Source organism: Amyelois transitella, chromosome W, assembly GCF_032362555.1.
Source record: "Amyelois transitella isolate CPQ chromosome W, ilAmyTran1.1, whole genome shotgun sequence".
Taxonomy (NCBI): Eukaryota; Metazoa; Arthropoda; class Insecta; order Lepidoptera; family Pyralidae; genus Amyelois; species Amyelois transitella.
In genome coordinates this window covers 2,182,105-2,204,289 of record NC_083536.1, presented here as the reverse complement: position 1 = coordinate 2,204,289, position 22,185 = coordinate 2,182,105, and the positions used below count along the sequence as shown (strand labels likewise).

General features: G+C 40.4%; 2 protein-coding genes across 2 annotated transcripts; both read left to right on the top strand.

Moving 5' to 3' along the window:
- The first annotated feature begins 7,431 nt into the window (after positions 1 to 7,431).
- On the top strand, positions 7,432 to 9,142 carry LOC132904048 (uncharacterized protein K02A2.6-like). Its single transcript, XM_060953976.1, has 2 exons — positions 7,432 to 8,019; positions 8,324 to 9,142. Exons 1-2 carry the CDS (start codon positions 7,432 to 7,434, stop codon positions 9,140 to 9,142), a joined length of 1,407 nt encoding a protein of 468 aa, XP_060809959.1.
- A 6,095-nt stretch (positions 9,143 to 15,237) lies between these two features.
- LOC106139110 (uncharacterized) lies at positions 15,238 to 15,986 on the top strand. Its single transcript, XM_060953975.1, has 2 exons — positions 15,238 to 15,862; positions 15,970 to 15,986. Exons 1-2 carry the CDS (start codon positions 15,238 to 15,240, stop codon positions 15,984 to 15,986), a joined length of 642 nt encoding a protein of 213 aa, XP_060809958.1.
- The last annotated feature ends 6,199 nt before the right edge of the window (positions 15,987 to 22,185 follow it).

Genomic DNA, 22,185 nt, shown 5'->3' with positions numbered 1-22,185 from the left:
TGAAATATATTTCGCTTATATTTATTTGTTTTGCGAAATTACACAGCTCTCGCACAAATTCGTCTCGCGTAATTTGTGTTCGAGAAGCTGGATTTATAAAAATTATATTTTCTTCTAATACGTATATAAGTATCTTACTTTCACATGTTATCTTATTCTGTTTTCTTAATTTATTCAAATTATTACTGTCTATAAATCTGAGTTCTGTTGCGTCCTTCGGCTTAATATTAATTTCCACGATTTTCGGTTGATCAGGCCGATCGTCTGTAGAAATAATATCTTCGTCAGAGGAAGCATCATTTATACATAACTTCTTTGCCTGAGCTCGTGTCATCACCAACAAATTATCACTCATCTCTTTCAGTTCTTCCGAAGTCACTTTTATCCTTGATAATGCGTCTGCAGCCGCATTCTCCTTCCCCTTCAAATATTCAACTACATAATCATACTCCTCTAAAACCAATCTAAACTTAAACAACCTGCTAGAGGGATCTTTTAAATTGAACAAATAAACGAGTGGCTTGTGATCGGTAAGTATTTTAAATCTTCGTCCGTAAAGGTATGGACAAAAATGTTTTACTGCCCAAACCACGGCAAGCAACTGCTTCTCTAAAGTCGGGTAGTTTTTCTCTGCCTTATTGAGATTCCTACTAGCGAAAGCTATTGGTCGTCTATCGTTGTTACATAAAACAGCGCCTAAAGCATATCCTGAGGCATCCGTCTGTAATATGAACTCGTTATTTTCCGAAAAATCGGGATATTGAAGTATGGGGGTTGTCGTCATACAGTTTTTCAAAGTTTCAAAAGCATTCTAGCACTCACTATCCCAAACAAATTTTGTATTTTTCCTACATTTTATTTAAAGGATAAGATATTTGTGCAAATTTATCAATAAATTTTCTATAGTAGTTAGCGAATGCGACGAATCGTCTTGTTTCATCGGCATTTTTTGGTACGGGATAACTTTTAATAATTTTATTTTTTTCTGGGTCTGGCAATACACCATCACTCGATACGATATGTCCTAGATACAATAATTCCTTTTTTAGAAAATTACATTTAGCGGGATTTAATTTTAAGTTTGCGTGCCTCAGTCTATCGAAAACAAGTAAAAGATTTTTATTATGATCAATTAAATTTTCCCATTATTATGAAATCGTCAAGGTATACTAAACATTTTTCGTAAGATAAACCTGCCATTGCCATGGTCATCATACGAGAAAATGAACTGGGACTGGTTTTCAATCCCATGGGCATTCTCCGCATTTGAAACTGAGAGCCTGCGCAAAAAGATGTAAATTTTCTACTGTCTTTCTCAAGACCCACATTAAAAAATCCTTGATTTAAGTCTAAATGACTGAAATATACTATATACAGCCGTTAAGCGAATCTAATATTTCCGTTATATTTGGAAGTGGAAATTTATCATCTTGGATACAGTTGTTCAATTTCCGATAGTCTATGACCAAGCGCCACTTCTTTTCCCCACTTGAGTCAGATTTTTTAGGGACCAGCAAAACTGGACTGGACCACTCGCTACTACAAGGTTCTATAATGCCTTGCTCCAATAAATCATTAACTTGTTTTTTTAATTCATTTTTTTGTGCATGCGGAAGTCTATAAGGCTTTGTATACACTGGAGTAACACCGAGTTTTAAAGTTATTTTATGTTCGTATAATTTAGTCGTAGTCAATTTATCGCCTGAAAGATAGAAAATATCGGAATATTTAGCACAAATTGATTCAATTGAGTTGCGCTCTTCTTTATTCAAGTTCTTAAGATTTATCGCGTTTAATAATTTTTTAACAGGTTCCGCTTTAGTACTAGTTTCCTGAAATATACACATCTCGTAATCACTGGCTTTAAGTAAGGTGGGAAATACTTCTTTTAAATTTAAATCCGATTCAGTAGTGTTTAAAATGCGAATAGGTATTTTTCCATTAGTAGGTTTTACTAAACAACTCGCAATAAAGATCCCATCTTGCAGTTCTGTCGCACTAACCACACATTCCTCAGTTTCACACGTATCGATAAAATGTATAGACTCAGATCTTGAAGGAAGAGAAATATTTGTGTTGTACATAATTATAGGTAATGATAAATTAATGTTGTTATTCCACAATAGTAAGGTACGATTACCGAAATTCAATACCGATTTATACTTGCTTAAAAAGTCTTGTCCTAGAATTCCATGCGCTGTAAATGGCAAGTTATCAGAAACATAGAACGTCAGTGTTTGGTTTCCAATTTGCAACTGCAAGAATGCGTATCCAATTGATTGAATCTCGCCTCCAATTCCGTTGACTAAGATATTCTCGTTATGGATTGGAATATTTTGTTCCAAAACATGTATATGTTTGATTGCAGAAATGAGAGCTCCGGTATCAAGTAATAAAAGATATGGATAAGAAGTTCGTGACTGAATATTAACATAACATACATTTTATTATTAAAAGACGAAATATAATTTTTAGTCACGAAAAAAGTTTAAAGAAGAATCATTAACTATTTCTGATTCCTGGCTAGGTTGCGAATCTGACAAAATATGTATGCGCTGGTTATTTGGGTACTGCTTCCTGTACGAAAAATTGTTATTATTGTACCTACCTCTACCTCTGTGAAATGACCTGGGTGTTGACCTGACATGCTGGGCACCTCTCGAGTACTGTCCATCACGTTGGGGTTGTCGCCCCGGTTGGGAGCCCCATGACCTGCCTGTCAAGTACCGACCTCTTCCTGCAACGCGGCGAAAGGGTCTGCCTCTAAAATTCATAGTTAAAATATCATTTGACGGTGGAGATGATGCAACCTCCTCGTCGACTGCCGCCTGAACAGCGTCCTTAAGGGATGAATAATTTCTCGCTGTAATGATGGTGCTGAGCCTGCGATTCCGTAATCCGTCGGAAAAACATTTAACTGCCTGCTTTTCATTGAGTGGCTTTAAAACTTCAAATTTTGAATCATTGCCTTCGGATTGCGCAATCGTCAGCTGGACAAACATTTCAGTGATTTCCTTCCCGAAATCGTCAACTGATAAGTTATTTTGTTTAAAAGTTTGTAACTTGCGCTGAATAGCGGAGGCCCATTTTTTCGGTAATAAATGCAATTTTAAATCAGCAATAAAATCATCAAAACTGCTATATGTTTTGGATAGTTTTAGTTTAGATGCTTGAGAAAGCCTGTTTTTTAATACAAAATTCATCAATTTAATGTGAGAAGACTCCTCCAATTCTGACCTATAATATTCTATCCCATCTATCAACTGTCTTATACTGGATTCATCGTCAGAAGAAACTGGTAATAAGTGTAAAGCCGTTTTTAAATCGAATTTAGAGGTTGCCGTATTTGAGACTTCAGGTATTTCACAATCTTTTTCAGAACACAAGTCTAGTATTTGATCATATAAATTATTGAATTCACAACAAAGTTCCTCTATTTGGGTACATACACTACTCTCAAGTGTGCTTTTTAACTCAGAATATTTATTTAAAAATGTATTGTACTCTTCTACTGATTCGTCTGCCTCTTTTATCTTTGACACAATGATATTGCCTTTTCTACGACTTGGGCCTATTTTAATAAGATATTTTCTTATTTGTTGAAGGCTGGAATACAATAATCTTAAATTGTCTAATTCTGCCATAAAAAATATTTAAAAATATTACAATACATACCCTTAACTGCTTATATAACTATACCGCGATTATATATTATTTTTGATATACGAGTAGATACATTACACACGCAAAACATGAATACGCGCACTTTATTCACTGTTTCACCACTTTAATACCATCTCGTCTTCTTCTTTTTTTCCCGCTAGGCTACGTCTATCAGCCAGTCTCGTCCTCTGCCGGAATAATGATCTCCTCACAGCATCTCGATTTAACTCATTGAAAATTAATCTCTTGTGGTATCTCCGATATATTTTGAAAATGCAGTAAATAAAAGTCAGGGCAGCTAGAGACAACAAAATGAGCAGTATAATATTCGTTGCGCTCATATGAAATGCCAATTGCCGAATATCTGCATTGTTTGCACCTGCTGCTGCGTTTTGGGCAAGGATGACCTCTTCCTTAGTGTTTGTAGAGCCCATGATGAGGTAAATTAATAAAAATAAGTGAATAATTCGGCACAATGAGAACACCGCACGGGGATAGGCAAAGTCCACGAATACACATTTTGAATGTAATGTTCACTTCCAGTCCCTATATGGTTAAAGGAATGTAAACACTGTCACGGTCGCCATGTGTGGTTCGGGTGTAGGGTGGCTAAGTGATACAACGAGTGTTAAGTTAATACTGACTTTTATTCAATAGCCTCGTCTTATAAATAGGTTACATAGTACATAATGTTAGCTCCTCTACAATAAGCCGATAATATAAACGCATACCTTTGCAAATGCAAGGCTGTTATCGGTATACCGGAATTATTGTTAAATATCGATACTAGCGGCCTATGATCCGTTTTTAAAATGAAAGGATCATCACGGCCATAAAGATACTGGTGAAATCGCTTGACGCCAAATATAATGGCGGTCGCCTCTTTTTGAATTTGGCTGTAATTTCGTTCGCTAGCCGCTAGGGATCGCGATGCATATGCCAGGGGCCACTCGGCGCCGCGCCGTCAGCAGTCCGCTGAGACAGCACCGCGCCGAGCCCGGCCGGGCCGGCGTCCACACTCAACACGAGCTGCGCGGCGGGGTCGAAGTGAGCTAGTACGCGCTCCGAGGCTAGCTCGCGACGCACGGCCGCCATGCTGCGCCGTTGTCGCTCTCCCCACTCCCACAGAACATCACTTCGCAATAGCTCGTGAAGACGCATTAGGGATAAAATTTCTATAATAGTTAACTACACCTAAGAACCTCTTTACCTCACTGACGTTTGTCGGCTCTGGCGCGTTTAGAACAGCCTTCACTAGCAAGGAAGAACTTCAAACGTCCCTTATCGGGACAAGTTTGAAGTCCTTCCTTGCTAATAACATAACCTAAGTATTGCACGGTTTCCTTGAAAAACTCTCATTTTTCTTTTTGAAGTCGTAATCCAGTGTAGGGAACCTATTTCTATTTATCATTATTTATATAATAATAACCTGTATATTAATATAATTTTTAGTATTTAATAATATTTTCTAATTACATTTTATTGACAACTTATATATTAATTTATATTTACACTCACAAAATATAATCGACACGCAAAGCCGGGCGGCAAACTAATGCAAGGATAACGCATCATAGCTGTATAGCTACGAGTACCTACGATGCGCCGGACACGACCGGCCGGCCGATACCCCACTAGTCATGATTCACCTATGTACCGCAGACCTCACGTCGCTTGCCATTGTATCGCGTCTTACGTGAATCGCTTACTCGCTTGTTTTGTGTTTTAGAACTTTCTTTCCCTGCTTCTTGTGTTTCGCTTGGACTATCTTTCTTTTCTCTGTGCTCCTTCTGTATTTCTATAAACTGTACGTGTGTCCATTAAAGTGTATTTGCGTGGATATAGGCACTTGTTTTTAATCCGGCATACCCACAGACCACTACAACTGGTGACCCCTAAGGACACGGAATTTGGAGAAAATGTCGGATTCGGACAGCGACAACGTGACTGTACGTACCAGTGCCAAGAAGCAAGATAAGATGGCGGCGTCGAAATTTGAGGAAGCAGCAAGCACAGCGGCGCCTGTATTTCTACCCTCAGCGCCTGGGCATATGAAAATTTCTCCGTTTTGGCCCGAGAAACCTGCCATATGGTTCGCTCAAGTGGAAGGACAGTTTGCCAATATGAGGATAACTGACGACCAAACTAAATTCTACCACGTCCTTGCAACGCTGGATAGACAGTACGCAGCCGAAGTAGAGGATATTCTCACCGGTCCAGCTGACTACGCGCGCCTGAAGTCCGAGCTGATTAAGCGTTTGTCTGTGTCGCGCGAAAATAAGGTGAAGCAGCTGCTGATGCACAAGCAGCTTGGCACACGCAAGCCGTCGCAATTTCTCCGGCACCTGCAACATCTTGCTGGATACCTGACGACTTTTTGAAGACGATCTGGACTAGCAGGTTACCCACGGGATTGCAGCCGATCATCGCCTCGCAACCCTTGCTGTCTCTGGACGCTCTCGCGGAACTAGCCGATCGTGTGCACGACATAGCGACTCCGACACAGCAAGTAGCCGCCACGTCGTCGTCAGCACCGTCATCATCAATCGATCTCCTAACACAGCAGGTGGCGCAGTTGACAAAGCAGGTCAGCGCGCTCCAGATGCAAATGAGCCGACAGTCGCGTCAACGGGAGCGTGGCCATCGACCCAGTACACGCAGCTGATCGTCATCGCGTAGTCAGAGGTCCCAATCTAACTATCGGCGCTTTCCAGTCTGTTGGTATCATCATAAACACGGATCTAACGCGAAATATTGTGTGAAACCGTGCGACTTCCGTTTCGAATCGGGAAACCTTCCCGGCAGTCAGTGATGGCGACGGACGACTGCCAGATTCACACCGGTCGCCTTTTCGTTAAGGATCGCTCGAGCAACATAGACTATTTAATAGACACTGGTAGTGATATATGTGTGTACCCTATTTTTGCACTTATAGAGCACCGTACCCGTGCGAAGTCCGACTATCAATTGAGTGCTGCCAATGGTTCGGCTATCGATACTTATGGCTATATACAACTAAACTTAAATTTAGGTTTACGCCGGAATTTTCAATGGCGCTTTGTGGTTGCTGACGTTACAAAACATATCATTGGCGTAGATTTTTTATCATTTTACCAACTTACCGTTGATATCAGGAACCAAAAGTTAATCGATAGCCTAACCAATGTCAGCACTGTTACTAGAGTAGCCACCCGCAACACCCTGGTGTCCAGTGTAAAAATCTCAACTGGTGGTAACAGTAGGTATCATGCCATTTTATTCAAATTTCCGGAAATAACACGACCCGCTGGTATTCCGGATATCGTCAAGCATAACACCACACACCATATAAGAACCACTCCTGGACCCCCAGTCTCATGCTCACCCCGCCGATTAGCACCAAACAAACTGAAAATAGCAAAGACTGAGTTCGATGCTATGGTTGCTAACGGTATCGCGCGCCCGTCCGATAGCCAATGGGCATCACCCTTACACCTCGTTCCCAAAAAGGATAACGGGTGGCGCCCCTGTGGCGATTATAGGTTACTGAACGCCAGAACTATACCGGACAAATACCCTATCCGTCATATACATGATTTTTCCCACACCCTCGCCGGATGTAAGTACTTTTCTGTCGTCGACCTAGTAAAAGCCTATCATTTCATCCCAGTCGCTCAAGCCGATATTTCTAAAACCGCGATTTCCACACCGTTCGGACTCTTCGAGTTTCCCTATATGACCTTCGGGTTGCGTAATGCCGGGCAAACTTTTCAACGGTTTGTTGATGAAATGACCCGCGGCCTGGACTTTTGCTACCCTTATTTGGACGATTTCCTCATATTTAGCAAAACCCAGGCCGAACACGAGGGTCACCTACGCCAACTTTTCACCCGGATGAAAGACTATGGTGTACTTATCAACACTAATAAGTGCATTTTCGGTGCATCTGAAGTAACATTCCTCGGATACACCATATCTGAGAGCGGCACTAAACCACTTGACAGCAAAGTGAAGGCCCTAGCTGATTTCCCAGTGCCTAAGACAGCCAGAGAGCTCAGGCAATTCCTGGGCATGATACATTTTTACAGGCGATTTTTGCCCAATGCTGCCCAGATTCAAGCTCCTCTGAATGCCTTACTCACTGGGTCGATCAAAGCTTCTCACCCTGTTGCCATAACAGGTACTGCTTGGGATGCCTTTGAAGCGTGCAAAAGGAGCCTTTGTGACGCTGCCCTTTTGGCCCATCCTGATTCCCAAGCTAGACTGAGACTCGTCACTGACGCCTCAGATACGGCGATAGGTGGAGTCCTGCAGCAGCTTAAGGATTATGACTGGCAGCCACTGGCGTTTTTCTCACGCAAGTTGAGCCCGTCACAAGTCAAATACTCTCCATATGATCGTGAGCTCCTTGCAATATACGAGAGTATCAAATACTTTCGACATATTTATTTATTTATTTATTTAAACTTCATTGCACAAAATACAAATGTATAGCACAATTGGCGGACTTAATGCTAGAAGCATTATCTACCAGTCAACCATTGGGTCTTACAGAGAACATATGCTGGAGGCCACTGACTTCACAGTCTATACTGATCATAAGCCTTTATGTTTCGCTTTCCACGAGCGGAAAAGTAACTGTTCGCCACGTCAGTATAGACATCTCGATTTCATTTTGCAGTTCACAACGGATGTGCGTCACATCTCTGGCAAGGACAACGTCGTTGCCGACACGCTTTCCCGCATTTGTGAACTGCATATACCCGTAGATCTCGAAGTCATGGCCAAACTCCAAGCCACAGACCCCGAGCTATCAGAACACCTTCAAGGCATAGCGTCTTTACGCCTCCAGAAAATGAACGTACCTGGGAGTCGTATTGAACTGTACTGCGAAGTCAGTACACCGGCCCCCAGGCCCTTTGTTCCCAAGGCACTGCGTCGACAAGTTTTTGACTGCCTTCATTCGCTTTCTCATCCCGGTGCTAATGCCACAGCCAAGCTCGTTGCACAACGATTTGTCTGGCCACTGATGCGGAAAAACTGCCGAGAGTGGACAAAGGCATGTTTGGCATGCCAGCGCTCCAAGGTAAACAGGCACGTCGCGTCACCTATAGGTACGCATGATTTACCTTCAGCGCGATTCAAACATGTCCATTTGGACCTCGTCGGCCCACTACCCCCTGACGGTGAATATCGGTATTGTGTCACACTCGTCGATCGCTTTACGCGATGGCCTGAAGCTGTGCCGCTTACCGATATCACCGCCAAAACAGTGGCCAAAGCTTTTGTAGCTTGTTGGATATCCCGATACGGCTGTCCCACCGAGATCGTTACCGACCGCGGACGACAGTTCCTGTCAGCGCTATTTCAGCAGCTGTCGAAATCCATTGGTTTCGATCATCGGAAGACCAGGGCATACCACCCACAATGCAACGGCTTGGTTGAACGCTTTCACCGGCAGCTGAAGGCAGCCATCACATGTCACGCAAGTCTCAACTGAACGGAGACCCTACCATTTGTTCTCCTTGGCATCAGGAGCACCTTTAAGGAAGACCTCCAAAGCTCATCGGCTGAGTTGGTGTATGGCGAACCACTTCGCCTTCCTGGTGAATTTTTTGGTCACAACGTCCCCGGTTACATAACCGACATTACCGACTTCTCAGCTCGCATGAAGTCTTTCGCCGAGAATGTACGTCCCGTTCCCCCTCAGCACCACTCATCTCACAGAACTTTCGTTTTCAAAGACCTCGCCACTTGCAGCCATGTACATTCAGTCAGAAAAGTATCGGGAATGGATTATTTATTTATGGTTCCAAATTCAAATTTTTGTTTTTTTTGTTGTTGTTAGATTGGCACAACTGTTTTCCATTTTGGCGCGGAGTTTGAGTTGCATCTGTTGTTTACATTAAATACAGTGCTATTTTTAGTTATATCATATCTAGTGTGTATTGCTAATTTCATAATGGGTAAAAACATCGAACAAAGAGTTTGTCTTAAATTTTGCATTGCCAATGGAATATCGTGTTCGGAGTCACTGAAAATGTTACAGAAGGCTTACGGTGAATCGACTTTATCAAAAACTCGTGCTTATGAGTGGTACAAAGCGTTCAAAAGCGGTCGAGATGTGATGGAAGATTTGCCTCGCTCTGGTAGGCCATCAACGTCTGCAACTGAAGTTAACATCGCAAAAGTGAAGGAAATAGTGACTGAAAATCCTCATTCAACTTTGAGAGAGATAGCCACCGAACTTTCTGTATCTCACGAGTCGATCCGTACCATTTTAACTAATAATTTGGGTATGAAACATGTTGCCGCTCGGCTAGTCCCAAAAGACCTGAATTTTTTTCAAAAACTCAATCGCATGAGAGTCGCTGAGGACATGCTAGAACGAGTCAATTCCGACCCAACATTCATGAAACGCATTGTTACTGGTGACGAGACGTGGGTTTACGAGTTTGACATGCAAACTAGTCAACAAGCTTCGGAGTGGCGCCTTCCAACTGAACCGAAACCGAAAAAACCACGCCAAAGTCGTTCAAAAGTCAAAGTCATGTTGACTGTTTTCTTTGACTATCGCGGTGTTGTGCACTCGGAATTCTTGCCGGAAGGTCAAACGGTAAATAAGGAATATTATTTGAGTGTTATGCGGCGTTTAAGAGAGCAAATCCGACGAAAAAGGCCAGATTTGTGGAAAGAAAATTCTTGGATTTTGCACCATGATAATGCACCTTCGCACAAGGCCATCATTGTGAACGAATTTTTAACCAAACACTCAACAAATACCATCGAGCAACCACCATATTCACCAGATATGGCTCCAGCCGACTTTTTTCTTTTTCCTAAACTCAAATTACCACTTCGTGGCACCCGTTTTCAATCGGTAGAAGACATAAAAGAGAATTCGCGGCGAGAACTGACCTCAATTCCGGAAACAGCGTTTAAAAAATGTTTTGATGATTGGATTATTCGTTGGCGTAAGTGTATCGTTTCTAAAGGAGCATATTTTGAAGGTGATAAAATAAATTTGGATGAATAACAAACAGTTTGTGTATTATTGATCTTTTCCCGCTACTTTCTTGACAGAGTAGTATTTCTTCGGGAAGACATGTTGCGTGGCTCACTTCAGCCTGCTTATACAGAGCCACACGAAGTTCTGAAGAGAAGTGCCAAATTTTTTAGGATTAGGTTAAAAGGGAAAGAGACGACAGTAAGCGTAGACCGTCTGAAACCAGCCTACATACTGTCCGACGACTCAACCCAAGATTTACCATCCCCCGCTCCTTCAGATCCTGAAGTCCGGTAAATTCCCGACATTCCCGTTATTCCTGACACCCCTGTCTCACGAACAACGCGTTCGGGGAGGAAAGTACACTTCCCAGATTATTATCGCCCGTAGACACGGTCTCTGGAGGGGAGTGATGTAGGGAACTTATTTCTATTTATCATTATTTATATAATAATAACCTATATAACCTATATATTAATATAATTTATAGTATTTAATAATATTTTCTAATTACATTTTATTTACAACTTATATATTAATTTATATTTACACTTACAAAATATAATCGACACGCAAAGCCGGGCGGCAAACTAATGCAAGGATAACGCATCATAGCTGTATAGCTACGAGTACCTACGATGCGCCGGACACGACCGGCCGGCCGATACCCCACTAGTCATGATTCACCTATGCACCGCAGACCTCACGTCGCTTGCCATTGTATCGCGTCTTACGTGAATCGCTTACTCGCTTGTTTTGTGTTTTAGAACTTTCTTTCCCTGCTTCTTGTGTTTCGCTTGGACTATCTTTCTTTTCTCTGTGCTCCTTCTGTATTTCTATAAACTGTACGTGTGTCCATTAAAGTGTATTTGCGTGGATATAGGCACTTGTTTTTATTCCGGCATACCCACAGACCACTACATCCAGCATCATTCAGTCTACTCAGAACTTTGTGCAGTCTCTTTAAATGAGTATCCGAATCTGATCCGGTTATACAAATATCATCCAACCAGACACTAACCCCTTTAATGCCTGAAAGCAACGACTCCATTGACTGAAAAATTGCCGGCGCGTTCGCCAAGCCGTAAACTAAACGAGTATATTTAAAAAGCCCTTTATGAGTATTAATTGTAGTGAGATCCTGTGACGGATCCTCTAATAAAAATTGATTGTAGGCATTTTTTAAGTCAATTTTACTATACCGTTCACCGCCTCCAATTTTCGCGAACACTTCCTCTATACGAGGTAACGGATATTTATCAATAATAAGATCTTTGTTTAATGTAATTGAAAAATCACTAGCAATCTTGACTTGACCATCGTTTTGTAGCGTAGTCAGAATAGTTAACGGGAACAAGAATACCTAACTTGACTAATCTATCAATTTCTTGTTCTACTTTTTCTCTGAGAGCAAAGGGTACACTTCGTGGTTTAAAATATTTGGGATTGGAGTTATCCTTAAGTTGTAATTTAACTTTAAACTTATTAAACGCACCCAGTTCGTCACGCCACAAGTTCGAAAACTTTGCCAGTAATTGCTCTAACTCATTCTTATTTGTAACAGAGTGTAAGCCGCTCGTTATCACTAAATTAAATGCAGACATAAAATCCCTACCTAATAGAGGAGGACCTCCATTTCTCACTACAAAAATCTTTAATTGCTTTTTTGTATTATTATAGAACACTTCAATAGCAAAATATCCTAAAGGAATTATTTTACTTCCATCATATAGGCACATTCTTAAATAACTCTGGTGCAAGTTATAGATTGAAAAATATTTTTCATACAATTTCTCGGAAATTACGCTATTACCAGAGCCTGAATCTAATTCCATGGAAATAATTTTACCACCTAAACAAACATTAATCAAAATTGGCTTATCGGTTACATACTTCAAATTAAAATTTTGACATTCCTCACAATTCAAGGCAATGTTTTCAGGGGCTTGATATTCCATTGTCGAATTGCAATGATGAATCTGATGGTCGGACGATTTTTTAGCCGCTGTACACACTTTCTTCAGATGGCCTTTGACACCACATTTCTGACATTTATACGTCTTGTAGCGGCATTTCTCACTTGTGTGATTTTTTAATCCGCAAACCAAGCAACGACATGATATATCCGCTACGTCGCCGCGCGCCGCGCCGGGCCGCTGTTGATCGCCTCGGCTGGTTTGAACTTTTGCTCGCAGTATAGGCTCTTCCTTCAATATAGCAGATTCTTCTTTACACATGACTTTCGCCTGCTTAGCACAGGCCGTTTGCTCCGCTAACTCTTTAGCCCTCGTCAACGTTAGCGTCGACGCATTTTGTTTTTTTTGTTTTATTTTGTTTAACAAAAAACATGAGAGTTGAATTATCAAAAGATGAAACAACAGCACATTTTGCTAAAATACTTTTACAAATAGGTGAAGACACATATCCTACTAACCAAACGACCGGCCTCATTGAACTCAATAGTGGTTTCTGTAACATAGCCACTACTGAAAACGATCTAATCGACAAAATTTATCCAAATATTGTTCAAAACTATACCAACGTAGAGTGGTTATTTCAAAGAGCAATTTTGGCCACTAAAAATAATGTTGTTGACGATATCAATTTCAATATTCTAAAGAAAATACCTGGTGAAGAGAGAATATATGTATAAATCGATGGAAACGATGGTATCCAGTGAGGAAAGTGTCAACTTCCCTACAGAATTTCTGAACTCTTTACAAGTACCAGGAATGCCATTACACTGCCTTCGTCTCAAAATTGGATCTCCAGTCATACTACTTAGAAATCTCAGCTCTCCAAAACTATGTAATGGAACGAGAATGATCATAAAACAGCTATCGAATAATATTATTGTAGCTGAACTTATTTCTGGAAAGAACAAAGGCAAACAGTATTTATACCTAGAATAACACTGATCTCTTCTGAATTGCCATTTCAATTTAAAAGACTGCAATTTCCAATTATTAAATTAGCTGTTAGTTTTACAATTAACAAAGCGCAAGGACAAACTTTAAAATATTGTGGCATTAACCTCAAAGAACCCTGCTTCTCTCACGGTCAGCTGTATGTAGCTTACTCAAGGGTAGGAAATACAAAAAATCTATATATATATACTCCAGACAATAAAATGAAAAATGTTGTTTATAAGCAAATAGTGTAAACAATGAGCGAATGTTTTCAATATTTTTTTTTACTATCGCGTCAAAGTTTATTTTTTTATTTCACCTACCGTGTAATCTTATATCAACTCCCGGGCGAAGCCGGGTATTATAGCTAGTTTAAAATAAAAAATAAAAAAGTTTTAAGTGATTTCTAAAAAGTTTCAAAAAAAAGTGTAAAGTGCAAGTGCAATTTTAAAATAACTTTTATTAATATTATACATTTATACAAGTTTACAAATTTTATACGTACATATAATCACGTCTATATATCCCTTGCGGGGTAGACAGAGCCAACAGTCTAGCAAAAACTGAATTTTAGAATGTATTATTATTACAGATAATAAATAAAATATGTAAATATATGTGAAAATATATTTATTTAACAATGATTCAAAATCGCTTAATTTTAATTAATAGAAATTAAACTCTTAGTTCTATAATTAACAATCTTACATATAATGCAGAGATCGAAGTCAGACTTTCATTAATTTAAGGCACTAATAAATGAACTAAAATACTATCATCTTTGGATAATCGAAAAGCTTTAGGAACTATCTGAATTTTCTTCTTCATATCGGCGACAATTTTCGCAAAAGAAATTTGCATGCTCCAAACAAATGTGACTAGTACAGGATATACAAATGTATTTAGACTTCCTATCTTTTATCACTGGGCATATGACAAAGAGATGAAAACAATCCAATTCAAGAAGAGCATTTTTTGCTTGACGTTTAACTCCTGGTGTCCCAGTGACTATATTTTCACTTCTTGTGCGGACGCGGGGATCCGGAGGAGCACGGTTCCAAATTGTGTTGTCTTTGCCTTTATAAATAGATCAACGAGCCAGATTTGACAATCTGATCATTATCGCTGTCACTACTTCCTTGTTGAGGCTCTAGAGTAGGTATTTCTACCTTTTCCGTGTCCGATTCATCCCTTATACTGTAGGGGTGTACACACTCATGTATTTGCGCCAAATCAGCATTCCTGTAGCCGATAGCTAAGTAGAGCCAGTCGTCCCGTGTCAGCCTACTGACCAACACAACACACATAACCTGTACTTCTATACTCTGTGTAATTTGTGTTATGTGAACTTTATCTTTCGTTTTCTCTATGTACTGTATGTGCTAATTATAATTTCGGTACCAATATAAGCGAAGCTTTCGTGAACTGCATTAAGTTGTTTTACTGCAACACTAAATCCTTCTAAACATTACCTGGAAAGTGATTACCTTAGAGACAGTGAAGTTAATCATTCGATATAGACATAATAGTACAGACTAACAGTGGTGACACCCGTGTGCAGTAAAGTGACTTTCAGTGCAAGTAACGTTTGGCGGGGCGACTCAATTTCAAGCGTCGGTAGGTTGACTCACACTCGGTACCCTTCAGTTCACTCTCTGCGGACAGTGAAAAGTAACGAAGATGTCGGAGGAAGATAAACCGGAGGTTGTATTGATTTCTGTAGCGGCGCGCATTCCCGAATTTTGGACGGACCAGCCGGCGTTGTGGTTTATACATTTCGAAGCGGCAGTGGCTCCTCAAAAGGCCAACGATAACGCAAAGTACCAATTACTCATTGCTAAACTGAGCAAACAAGTTATACAGCAAGTAGCAGCGTTCTTGGAGACACCACCTGAGGACAAGAAATATGATGCTTTGAAAAAACATCTACTAGACATCTATGAAGAATCAGAGACTAAACGCATTCAAAAACTAATGGGCGAGATGCAGCTCGGCGATCAGAAACCCTCACAACTTCTCAGGCTTATGAAAAGCTTAGCAGGAACGCGCGTATCGTCACAGACGCTGCTAGTTTTATGGCAGAATCATCTCCCGACGGCATTGCGAACGGTGTTAGCAGCCACCACCTTGGAAGATGCTGACAAACTCGCAGAGGTAGCAGACAAAGTGATGGAGACGACCCGACCAATAGAAGTGGCAGCCGTCACACAGGAGCAGCAGTCAAATCACCTATCTGAGGCCATAGCAAAGCTTACTTTAGAAGTCGCAGAGCTACGACGAGGGAAGTTTAACACGCGCAGTCGCAGTAGGTCGAATCAGCGGTACAGAGGACGCGGTTATGGCCAAAGAAGAGATCAATCTGGTACGAGAAAAGAGAACTACCTATGTTTCTTCCACTACCGGTTCGGGAAGGAAGCGAAGAAATGTAGAGACCCCTGCGCATGGAAGTCGGAAAACTAGCAACCGTACAGTCGGCGACGGGAAGCTGTATCGAGGGAACAAACCGTCGGTTGTGTATCACGGATAAAAATAGTAAGCTAAGTTTTTTAATAGATACAGGTGCCAATGTGTCAGTATTGCCCCCCACGGCTAATAAACGCAGTTTCATGCACGATTCAAACGATTATGTTTTATTTGCAGCCAACGGGACTCAAATAAAAACCTATGGTACTCGCACATTGACCCTAGATCTTAACATAAGGCGCGAATTACGTTGGACGTTTATTATAGCTGACGTTAAACAACCAATTATAGGAGCAGACTTTTTAAGCCACTATAAACTGATAGTTGATTTAAATAATAGGCGTTTAATCGACACGCTAACAAATCTTAATGTTATTGCCAGTGTTCAAAGTTGTATTAACGCATCTGTCACGACTTTATCCGAAAATCATCCGTATCACGATTTACTTAAACTTTTTCCAGACATAACGAAACCCATGTCTTTTAAAGAACCTCCACAGCATTCAGAGAAGCACTACATCGAGACAACCGGACCACCGGTTCACGCTAGAGCAAGACCGTTACCGCCAGATCGTTTGCAGAAGGTAAAAGAAGAATTTAAGTTAATGGTAGAATTAGGTATTTGCAGGCCATCCAAGAGCGCGTGGGCAAGCCCACTGCATATCGTCCCGAAAAAGAATGGAGACATCCGGCCATGTGGTGACTATCGGCAGCTAAACGCCATCACCAAACCGGACAGATATCCCATTCCGCGCCTGCACGATTTCACCTACGTCCTGGCAGGTAAAACAATTTTTTCACGTATCGACGTAAATCGATCTTATCATTTTATACCCATTAATGACGACGACATCGAGAAAACAGCAATAATTACCCCATTCGGACTTTTCGAATTTACGAGAATGACCTTCGGACTACGAAATGCAGCGCAATCCTTCCAAAGGTTCATGCATCATACAGTCTTACAAGGGTTGGATTTTGTATTCAGTTATATCGATGACGTCATCATAGCAAGTACAAGTGAGGCAGAACATAGGGAACATCTTCGACTATTATTTGAGCGTTTAAACAAGTTTGGATTAACAATTAATCAGTCTAAATGTTGTTTTGGAGTATCGGAACTAGAGTTTGTTGGTTTTCACGTTTCGGCACAAGGAATTCGACCTCTACAAGACAAGGTACAAGCCATATCAGATTTTCCTAAACCTGCTAATGTTAACCAATTACGACGTTTTTTAGGCATGATAAATTTCTATAGAAAACATATTCCACATGCGGTTCAAAGTCAAGCTATTTTATCTCAATATTTACATAACGCTAAAAAGAACGACAAATCTCCCATCAACTGGACGCCGGATGCTGACGCAGCGTTTCAAGAATGTAAGTTACAGTTACAGAATGCGGTCACGTTGTCACACCCGAGCAGCGACGCTACGCTAGCACTGTTTACAGACGCATCGGACACATGTACCGGAGGGGTTCTACAGCAACTGGACAAAGGTGCGTGGAGACCCCTGGGCTATTTTTCTAAACGTCTATCAGATACTCAAAAGCGTTACAGCACTTACGATAGAGAATTGTTAGCGATTTATTTCGCCATCAAACATTTTCGTAAGTTGTTCGAGGGAAGGCCGTTAACGGTCTATACCGATCATAGTCCATTGGTACACGCTTTTTCGAAAATAGGTACAGAGTCAGAAACACCTCGTCGAACAAGGCAGCTTTTGTTCATAAGCGAATTCACAACGGACATACGACACGTAGCAGGCAGCGATAACGTGGTCGCCGACGCGTTATCGCGCGTCGCGACTATTTCCTGTCCCACAAGCATCGATTACGAGCAACTAGCTGAGTCGCAGAAATCTGATAACTACCTAGCGCAGCATGAAGCAGGAAACGTAAGTAGTAATAATGTTGTAATCAAACGTATACTTTTACCCACAGTTAAAAAAGAGGTGTATTGCGACATTTCAACTTCAAAAATAAGACCATATTTGACGGAGGCGTTCAGACGTTTAGCATTCGATAGCATACATGAACTTAGTCATCCTAGTATACGCACCACGCGTAAAATGCTATCGGACAGATTTTTCTGGCCTAACATGAACATTGACGTAGGCAGATGGGCAAAAAATTGTGTCAGTTGCCAAAAAGCGAAAATCACCAGACATACGATTTCAGAGTATGGCACATTTCAGCATGCACAACGCTTTGAACATATTCATGTAGACATAGTAGGGCCATTACCTACATCACCAGACGGATACAGGTACTGTGTAACCATCATAGACCGAGGTACACGGTGGCCTGAGGCTATACCAATCAAGGATATAACAGCAGAGACGGTCGCCAGAGTCATCTACGACAACTGGATAACCAGGTATGGATGCCCGGTCCGACTTACGACGGACCAGGGTCGACAGTTTGAAAGTCAACTATTTGCAGATTTGCTTAAAGTTTTAGGCATTAACAGGATAAGAACAACCAGCTACCACGCGCAGGCTAACGGCCTTGTCGAGCGTTGGCATCGCAGTTTAAAAGCGTCACTGATGTCTCGTTTAACCAATCAATCTTGGGTTGACGAGCTTTCGACAGTGCTGTATGGTTTACGCGCAGTAGGGCGCAGCGAAAACGGCATAAGCGCAGCTGAGTATACTTTTGGAAAAACACTAAGGCTTCCAAATGATTTTTTTAGCTCGTCGGAAACTATACTTGACGACTCGTATACGTATATAGAAAATATTCGTCAGTCAATTGATAAATTACGGCCAATTTCAAACACTCATCGGGATAATCGCAAATGGTTTGTGCATCCGGATCTTAAGTCATGCACACATGTTTTTGTTAGAGATGATACGGTGAGAAAGCCTTTGAAAGCTCCATACGATGGGCCATTTAAGGTAATTAGGAGGAACGAAAAAACATTCGAAATTCAACTACCAAATCGCCGTTCAGTAATTTCGATAGATAGATTGAAACCGGCATACTTAATTAATAGCTCAGACGCGCAAACACAGGCGCCAAGTATAGTTATCGACACGGGTAAGCAGATGTCGCAACCTAGCATCGCGACTGACCCGGCAACGCAGCGAGTTTCACGCAGCGGCCGTGTCATCAAAAAACCCGTACGTTTTACTTAGAAATAGTAAGTATTTTAGGGCAGATATTTTTTTTTCCTTCCGCAAAGATACTTTCTTCGGTCACAGTCATAACGCATCTTTGATCAGTTTCACTACTGCAATAAATATCTAATAGTCAATTTTTTTTATTCAAAGACATTCATTCAACATGGGTCAATATTCAACTAAGTTAGAGGAAGTAAATTATACGCAAAACAACATAAATCAAGTCAACGATATGAAGTCAAAAATGGATAGTTTTAACGTCATTTTGATCTGCATAAGTGTCGGTACAGTTTTATGTATGGTTTGCTGCATTTATTTTTGTTTCGCGAGATGCACTAAAAGTACGAAGAACTGGTTGAATAAACGATTGACAGTATCTTTGGAGGAAGCCATTGAACAGCGATCATCACCAGCGCAGGCAGAGAAAGGTAAACACAGAGTGATTATCGCGTAAAGCTACCTACACCTGTGTCTGGAAATCGTTCAAGTTTATGTAATTTTAAGTCATTTTTTTTATGTATCGTATTTTTTTTGTAGTCGCGATAAGTCCTTAAAACCCTGGCATTCTAAATTATAAATAACTTGTGATCATTGTAAAATTGTAGTCATAACATATTGTTGATATCCTATCGCTTTGTATAATTTAATTCGTAGTTCAGCGCAAATATAGAAATAACAGATGTGGAGACTTGTACACAACATTTTTTTTTAACTATTGTAAAATTTGTCGATTTTTGTGTAACAAATTTTAGGAGGGGTGTGATGTAGGGGTGTACACACTCATGTATTTGCGCCAAATCAGCATTCCTGTAGCCGATAGCTAAGTAGAGCCAGTCGTCCCGTGTCAGCCTACTGACCAACACAACACACATAACCTGTACTTCTATACTCTGTGTAATTTGTGTTATGTGAACTTTATCTTTCGTTTTCTCTATGTACTGTATGTGCTAATTATAATTTCGGTACCAATATAAGCGAAGCTTTCGTGAACTGCATTAAGTTGTTTTACTGGAACACTAAATCCTTCTAAACATTACCTGGAAAGTGATTACCTTAGAGACAGTGAAGTTAATCATTCGATATAGACATAATAGTACAGACTAACAATACTAACATGATCGGACTCGTCTCCACTTTCGTCAAAAATTACGTCATTTTCTATGTCTTCCAATTCCAAAATTTTGATTTATTTCTAAATCGTTCAGTCCTCTGGCCATTTCTACTGCAACAATATTTTTTTCATATTATAATTTAACACATTAAACAAAGAAATACCAAAAAATAAAGAAAATATTCTTACCGACAGAATGTTACGTTGTATGCCTGGTAGGGTCCCACGGGCCCGCGCGCACTTTACACACGTGCTACTCGCACGCACGCTCACGTGAGACCGAAGTTCGTCCGTCAAAATGGCCGCCGGTTTATTGCGCGAAGCTACTATAACACACGTCAACAATAGCCGTCAATTTAAAAAAATATCATAGGTTTTTCAAAGTGGTGGGTCTAATAAACCCTACCAGGCATGCCAATGGTTAAGTTAGAATTGAGATTCAAATAGTGACTGGTTGCTAGCCCATCGCCTAAAAAGAATCCTAAGTTTGTAAGCCTATCCCTTAGTCCCCTTTTACGACATCCATGAGAAAGCGATGGAGTGGTCCTATTCTTTTTTGTGTTGGTGCCGGGAACCACACGGCACAAATTTTTATAATTTTTAAATTTTAAATCTTTATACATTTTGTGTGTATTTTTGATGCTCTGTACTTAACCTTTTAATGTCGGATAGACGTAAAATAAAATCTGAGGAAGCTGAACTAACATCTGATAGCTCCTCATCTTCTAAAGAAAGTCTCAAAAAGCCCTTACCAAAACTCAAATTAAAGATGGCTGATAAAATTACACTATCCGTCCTAACTAAATTTATTAAACCTTATAATGGGGACCGCGAGTCATTGCCCGCGTTTCTAACTAATTGCGAAAACGCAATTTCTTTAGCAAGTACAGACCAACAAAAATTTATGATTAAATACATATATTGTCTCGCAACTCGTAGGCAAGGCACAGCTAGCATGTTGTTTGAAGAAATTTGAAAGCTGGGCTGAAATAAAACAATTTCTTAAAGATACTTTTGGGGAGAAAAAGCACTCGACCCACTTATTAATTGACCTTCAAGGTTGTAAACAAATGCCTACCGAGGATGTGACGCAATATTCTCTACGTTTAGAAGCATGTCTTACGCGAATTCAATCTGAAATTCATTACAGCTGTGAAAATGAAAAAGAATTATTAGGCAGATTAGCTGCAATGGAAGATTTAGCTTTAAATACATTTTTAGGTATGAATTCTAATTTCTCACATATAGTGCGTTGTCGCAATCCTAAAAATCTGACAGATGCCATTACTCATGCTATTGAAGAAGAGAAGTTCTTTAAGGCCTCTCAGTTATCACAGCGTCCTTTAAAGCAATGCACTTTTTGCCATAAATCTGGTCACACGGCCAACGAATGTTTCAAAAATAAATCAAAAAATTCGAGCTCAAATCTTCATCACGTAAATTCCTCTAATAATAATATTATTTCGCGTTCCTATAATAATCAAGGTCGTTCAAATTATTCTTATAAATCTTGCGCTTATTGTAAAAAACGAGGACATTTAATTAATGAATGCCGCAAGTTAAAATATAAAAATAATCATAACTCGACCTTTGATAACAACAACGTATCCAGTCTGCTTCGAGCGCTCGTCGAGTACGGACGTGCTCCGATGCGCTCCTCAATTTATTTTTGCAAAAAATATTTTAAAAATAGTTTAAAAAATTTAGAATAATCGTATAAATATAAATTTGTGGACAGTGACACAGTGTACATATTGGGACAAGGTCAATTGCTCCAGATCAAGGTGGATTTACCACGAGCCAAACCACGTGCGTGAGTGAAGTGACAAAATACAAAAAAAAAAGTAAGTGCAGTGCAATATTGAGAGACCCTCCGATAGGAATAAGTACACCATATCTTACCTTGTGTCTAGTCCATAGAGTTAAGAT

Coding starts and splice junctions, on each gene's coding strand:
- LOC132904048 (XM_060953976.1), top strand. CDS start 7,432: ATGACCCGCGGCCTGGACTTTTGCTACCCTTATTTGGACGATTTCCTC. Junction 8,020..8,323: donor GCAAGTTGAGCCCGTCACAA/GTCAAATACTCT, acceptor TTCATTTTGCAG/TTCACAACGGATGTGCGTCA.
- LOC106139110 (XM_060953975.1), top strand. CDS start 15,238: ATGTCGGAGGAAGATAAACCGGAGGTTGTATTGATTTCTGTAGCGGCG.